The following is a 7447-nucleotide window of genomic DNA, read 5'->3' on the forward strand; positions in this document are numbered from 1 at the left end:
CTGAAATAATCCCATTTCTCGTAAAGGTTTGTTCAACGTGCTATCATTTTCAATTTCTAGATATAAGTCTCGATAAGAGACGGACTAAAATGTATCCGTCGTATCCATTAGTTCAAGTTCGATTGAACAGATGCGTTCAACATAGTCACCAAACTTTGAAATATTTAGCAAGAGCTTTGGTTTCACTCAATTGAGGTTGTAGATATCACCGGTGTTTTCAATTTATAACTTGGTTTACTTTTATAAATAATTAATTTCGGTGCAGCGTAGTTTAAATTTATTCAACAAAAACATAAAAAAAATCTTAATTTGTTCGAATATCTAGTGAAATTATTCAAATAAGACTTTTATCTTTTATAGTTTCCAAAGTTTGTTGTTGTCAGGAAAGGATTCGCTGATTCTGAGTTGTGTCTGTCAGGCCTTGGAGCAGATGGTGTCTGAAAAACGTTTGTTCCCATTGGAAGTGTTTGATTTTGACTTTCGTAGTATGCTGGTGGTGGAGGAAATTGGTTTGCTGGTCCATAAAATTGATTGTTTATTGGCTGCATTTCTAAAAATAAAAATTAATGGTGAAATTTTATAGACAATTGTATTGTTGAAGTCTTATGTTGGTCGTAAAAAGACGTTTTTTTGTGTTTTTTTTTTTGTTACAATTCTGTTACTATCTCATTTCAATACTAAGTATACTCAACATCTTTTTCATTCATATCTATTCCTAAGCAATTTGAATCATTGTTACCAAAAGGTAATGCACTTTATTTTACATATCTTTTATTCTTTTACTTAGTTTTTTTTATATTAAATTACTGTAAATGTTGTTTGTTTCGTCTATGAATGATGATTCTAATAGGACGTGTTTCTTTCGCTTTAAGAACAATCCCATGCTCTAAATCCAGTAAAATTTGTTTGCACATGCGTATTTTGACTACTGCAGAATAAAGAATTTCATCAAATTGGCATGCATTTAAGATATCCAATAACTGAAAACACTTCCAAACTCTTAAATAATGCACAGGTTGTTACTTATTCATTTATCATGACTGTAATGTGTTGCAATTCTAAATTGACATATTTGACCTAGATACGACAACCGTTCATGCTGGCCTTTTCAAAACTCCTCCCTCTGAAAAATTACGTTGCCAGTCGTCTGCTTGTTTACAAAAAAAAAAAGAAAGGTTGATGGAAGAGCCTTCACAAACGCACTACACTTAATATGCACATCGGACATAGAAATTACCTGAATTGTCCTAATCAAAATCGAAATTGTTGATGCAAGCTGTACTTTATTGTAGTTTTAACATGGGTAGGCATTATATTCGTGTTATTTTAGCCCTCACTATCGCTCGGGCAAAAATAATCACGCTTATAATGCCTACCGATGTTAAAACTACAATAAAGTATAGCTTGCATCAATTATTTCCTAATTTGGACATTTGGTTATTATTATATTTTCATAGTGCATACATTAGGTCAAAGAACACAATTAGAACTATAAAAGGATAAAAACTTTTGATAGCTTTTTCGGAGGCTTTTCCATATATTTCTAGATGGGACTTTTTTCTCCTCTTATATATATATTCGGAAATGCTGTAACCGATTAGTTATCGCATGAAAATACAAATTCTTAGTGGGAATACTTTACCTCCTTTTTTTTTATATCGACTTAGTATCATAACGTAAGGATTTTGGGGTTTGCAGTTGTTTTTAATGTTAGCTTGGAAGTTGTAACGGACGACCAAACTAACCCTACCGCGACGTTTACAATGGAAACTGATAGTATTATTTGTTAGACATTCGTAAATGTTTACATTTCAAAAGTGTTTATCTTTTTCCACAATGGTTGAGTTGTTAATATGGATTTGATCTAATTCAACCTGGCGAACACTAAATTTTGGTAAGGATAGACCAAATTTAGTTTTGATGTTTGCTTTTACATTGGAGACAATTTTACAAGATCTGCATCAGTAGCAAGTAATTATTTATAACTTTTATATATTAAAAAGCTTCGTCAATTTTATATACAAAGACCACGAAAAAAAAAATACAATACACCTACCAAAATCTTGGTAAATGTTATGTGAACTGTCTATCGGATATCATTATGATATTATGATACATCTTTTTGGCATATTTGCTAGGTATTTTATATAAAACTACAAAAGCTGAGAAAGATTCACGTCATTAAATCTAACTTTTCACCAACATATTTGTATGTAAAACGAATATTTGTGGTAAAATATGTGTTTTTTTACTTGTACAAATAGGAGTTGTTAACTATACAAAACGTCAAAGTGTTGTCAATACTGACAATGTTGTTCCAAAATGTCTACATAATATTAACAGATTCATTTACCAATATAATTTGAATAATTTTGAAAGATTCAGTAATCTCATTATTAATGTTGTAGACAGCATTTCATTGCTCTTATCATACATATTCCTTTAACTTACGAGGATATCCCGGATGTGCTGTTACCACTGCGATATTATTGCTGGGAACACTGGTTACAGATCGGTGTGATCGTTTGCTGAAACACAAAGCGCCACACAGGGCGGCTATGAAAGTAATCGTTATTCCTATGACAAATAGACCACCAATCACAATACCAACAATCGCACCAATAGATCTGAAAAAAAGTTTTAATCATTGTCTGGTTGGCATTTATAACTATTCCGATACTATATTGGATTTTCTTGAACTTCCGGGTAACAAAATAAAACCGAAGAAACACATCAACTATAAGAGGAAAATAAAGGAACAGGAACACTGAAGTGTAACAAAAACAAACGCCAACATACATAGAAACGAACTATTTTGTCATTTTACTTTTTAAAAACAACTGCCATATTCTTGACTTTGTACAGGACATTTTAAGACAAAATGGTGGATTGAATCTGGTTTTATGCTAGCCAAACCTCCCGCCTATACGGCAATGTTAAAAATATCGCTAAACTGACAACGCTACGTGTAAAAAATACTGCAAAAACACATGTAGGAACAGAGAAACGCACAAACAAATAAAATAATAGTTGACACAACATGCAAACCGCAGAACAACATCGAACATCTTCAATCAACTACAGACAACACAGGACATCACTTGACGCACTTATGTAACGAATATGTATATGTATAATTATATTTACATTACCAGTCCAATCAATTATCAGAACGGTAAAGCAATAATCCTGAATAATCCTGCATTATCATCATGATCTTTATGTTAGTGGTGGACATCTGTAGCATATTAGGTTTTGTATATTCGGAAGCGTAACAACCTCAGAAAGTGTTGTTTTGTGAAATCACTAATTAATTTTAGTTACAGATACTGAACTAATGAGCACACAAATCCTTTTCGACTTTTATTTTTTTTTGTTTTTCAGAAACAAAAATGGGTCGAGTGTTATACTGACTACAATATAAAAGGCAATTTCCCTTTCAGTTAGGAAAATCCTGATAAATGTCATTTCAGAGTCTCAGCACCGAATTTAAACTTACCATGGATAACACTATGGGTGCAAGATATAGAGAATTGTGATCATCCAAATTTTAGATGGGATTTCTTTTTTTTTTAGTCTTCTGGTTTCTGTGTTATTTTGTAGACTGTTGTTTTGTCTTATTGTTGTTTTTCTTTCTTGTTGTGGTTTTGATTGTTCTTTTAACATCTTCTGTGTCTTTTTTATATGTATATAAAACGCAGCTGTATTCGATAGAATTGGGAAGCTTAACTATACTAAAATTCAGAAATGAATAATATTACGAGAAACCAAGAGCATAAACAATACAAAACGGGAATGTTTGATAATGTAGAGAAAACTTAAATCGACAAATTGTCGCATAGTGTTCTTTTTCAATTTACAATTAGTTGAATCATTCATGTTCTTTTTCAATCGAGTCATTTGTTGAGTAATGTTCTTTTTCGTAAACAAATAACCGAGTCGTGTATTCCTTTCAAATCGATAAGCAATTGATTTGTACTACTACAAGGAACAACGTAGAAGTTATCCAATGAGCACTAGGTGTGTCAGTGTAAAATCACCCCGATGGACGCAGACAGGAGGGTGATCTTACACTGACCCATCAAGTTCGAGTGGGATTAATATTTAACATCATTCTAATATGACGTGCTTCTTTCGCTTTGTGAACAAACCCATGCTCTAAATCCAATAAAATGTGTTTGCACATGCGTATATTGACTACTGCAGAATAATAAATCTTATCAAATTGGCATGCATTTGATATATTTCATTGTTGTTACTAATTCATTTATTATGACTGTAATGTGTTGCATTCCGAAATTGACATATTTGACCTAGATACGATACCCGTTCATGTTGGCTGTTCAAACTACTCCCTCTCAAAAATCATAGGGTTTGCTTTTTTACAAACAAAACAATGAGGTTCTTGGAAGAGCCTACACATACGATCTACACTCATTACATCGGACATAGAAATTAACTTAATTGTCCTAATCATAATCGAAATAATTTATGCAAGCTATACTTTATCGAAGTTTTAACATGGGTAGGCATCATATTCGTGTTATTTTAGCCCTCACTATCCCTCGAGCAAAAATAATCACGAATATAATGCCTACCCATGTTAAAACTAAAATAAAGCATCAATTATTTCTTAATTAACAGTTTGTTTGTATTCAGCCGCCTTGGTGAAGGGGTATAATCGTGGCTTCACGGGCGTATGTTCTGGAGTTCGATTCCATGTATCGACACCAGAAATATGTTCTATAAAGAAACTTTGAATCTGTATGGTTATCTGGTGGTAGGGGTGTTCCGAAACGACCCATATCACCCCTGTTAGAACAAAGGAGTTGGGATGTAATTTCAATTGTATGAACCCAGGCAACTGTTTTGGTTTAATTTTTAACCTTTAAACCTTTCCACATATATATACTCGGTCGTATTTTTTATGTGGTTATTTTTTCCTATTGCACTGACGTCTTTTGGAATAAAACTAATTTTGAATAAGGATTTTCTTATCCTAGGCATATATCACCTTATCGTATTTGGCACAATTGTTTGGAATTTTGGATCATCAATGCTCTTCAACTTTGTACTTGTTTTGCTTTATAAATATTTTGATATGAGCGTCACTGATGAGTCTTATGCAGACGAAACGCGCGTCTGGCGTATTAAATTATAACCCTGGTACCTTTGATAATTATCAATTCTTGGCAGAATTTCCAAATAAGCCAACCATAAGCCGTGTCCTTTTTGCATAAAGGATTGACATTTGTGATTGATCGTGTGCTTTACACTAATTTTCTAGAACTAAGCGATCTTCGTATGTTAATTTTGTTTTATACTTTTGTTATTTACCCGTCACAAAGTATTGTTTGCGTCTTAGATAAGAGCCGCGTTAGCATTCTCTTGTGTGGTATCGGAAATTTCGTCATTATGAGAATTTAGTGTTGATAATTGATCTTTGATAATAACTTTTTGATTTGTTCTGTCTCATCTTTTTCTTTCTTTCTTTTTTAAACTGGGAACAATTTGGCGCTTGAAATACAGTCATACATCTGTCTATTGTTCATGAAGGTATATCAACCTCCTGTAATTGCATTCTTTAATTTGTATAAAACAATCTTCTTCCATTACAAGACCATAAATAAACATTCAACTTACATGCCATCGTTGGAATAATAGTAGTAGCTACGGTAGTAACGACGATATCCTTCAACGTGAGAAACTGGAAATTGATAAAGATTACATTTTTATAAACGCATGCAAGCAAATCGATTTTATTACTTTTGAAAACCGGCATACTACAGTTGGCTATTTTCAACCTCGAATTCTACACCGAAACGAATTATATCGTAAAATATATTCGACTATGCGGCTATCGAAAGAACAAAATGTTGTACCTTTCTCAACTCAACACCCCGGCCGATCATCAATCATTCAGCTTTTCCCATTCTTAAATAAGCTGTTCTAATACAGAAATAATCATTGTAGCTAAGGTTCATGGAGACCCTTTGCCTAAAACTGCTGATAAAAAACTTAACAGGATTTTGCGTTGAACTAATTTTCATTCCTCCAAAAGAGGTTTGAGAACTTCCACATAGGTAATAGTTGAAGTGAGCTGTAATAATTGACTTCGACAATAATTGGAGATTTAAACTGTGTACCTGGGTGGACTATATCAAGTGAAACTCAACTGTTTGTTAATTTTATCATCTTCTGCAGGGACGAAAAAAGTGCACTGCAAAATCCAGTTAAGCTAAAAACTTTTTCTAAATTATAGAATGCATTTGAATTTTATTTATCTAGGGCATGCTATGCCTCAAAACTTTTCCAGATGAACAGGTTTGTCTGTACTCAGAGTAAATATTGAGGTGAAAACACAGCTATTTTAGCCAAAGGGTCCACATGAACCTTAAGATGAATGAACGATTATCTTTTTTTATACAGAATTTATTAGTTCGAATATCCGCTCGACCTTGCGAGCTTGGTTGGTATTCTTGCTGATACAGTCAATATCAAAAACAGAACTGCTGTTATTCTACTTATCTAGTTCAATTCAGGTATTTGATGAAAAACGTTATTAAAAAGATATTAAAAATGCACTTTGCCTTTGTTAGTAAGGGCTAATATGACACTTGAAGTCTGTTTTATTGTAAAACTTTTGTCACTTTAAGAAAGTAAGAAAGTTCTTGTCTTCTCAGTGTCTATTTTGTTTTCTTTTGTTAAATTACAATTATTCTGTAATTACAAATGTTCTGTGTTACCGATAACAACTCCCCCTACATAACATGTGTTAGAAAATGTGGTTTTTTTTGTGTTATTCAGACTTTTGTCTGGTATTTCTACATTATTAGAACATATTTGTAATTTTTCATGATAATGGATAATAGGTACACAAAATGTTGCAATTTATCGGTAAATTACGAAATTTAAAGCATTTTCTAATTTTGAAAGCAATGTGTTTACCAATTATTTCTAATGCATAATGAATACCGGTATACATTAATTTTACTGACCTGAGTTTAAAATTAAAAAAGTGACCATGAAATAAAGTTTTTCAATAGTTTCCATTTTGATAATATTACGTGAACAAGATTTTTACGCAGTGATAGATTTATATTCACTTATTAAAACAAAAGAAAGTGACATTTGTATTGTATTTTTTATTGTCGTTTGTTAATAAATAAAAGACTTAATCATGTGTATATATAAATTTGGGTCATGTATTAGTTCTAATATATATAATATAATAATTTCTGTATATGTTCCAAAACATAATGGTCATGTTTAAGAATTGGCATGGCATTGTATTAGGGAACGTCATATGAGATCTTCTTGAATTTTTTATCCAGCTTATGAGAAACTACATTGTCATGTGATGCAGTTTTTTCATTGCTCTTCAGCTGTGTGTTTGACGAATTTTTATAGTGGATTATCATAAATGAACAATAGTTCACAGTACTTC

The 7447-nt window shown here is 32.1% G+C and overlaps 1 protein-coding gene across 1 annotated transcript; it reads right to left on the reverse strand.

Moving 5' to 3' along the window:
• Positions 1–262: 262 nt before the first annotated feature.
• Positions 263–7095, reverse strand: LOC139519264 (cysteine and tyrosine-rich protein 1-like). Its single transcript, XM_071311229.1, has 4 exons — positions 6999–7095; positions 5644–5707; positions 2452–2627; positions 263–550 (listed from the first exon to the last, which is right to left on the reverse strand). The coding sequence occupies exons 1-4, from the start codon at positions 7051–7053 to the stop codon at positions 348–350; spliced, it is 498 nt and encodes a 165-aa protein (XP_071167330.1). The 5' UTR covers positions 7054–7095; the 3' UTR covers positions 263–347.
• Positions 7096–7447: the final 352 nt, after the last annotated feature.

Source organism: Mytilus edulis, chromosome 1 (genome assembly GCF_963676685.1).
Source record: "Mytilus edulis chromosome 1, xbMytEdul2.2, whole genome shotgun sequence".
Taxonomy (NCBI): Eukaryota; Metazoa; Mollusca; class Bivalvia; order Mytilida; family Mytilidae; genus Mytilus; species Mytilus edulis.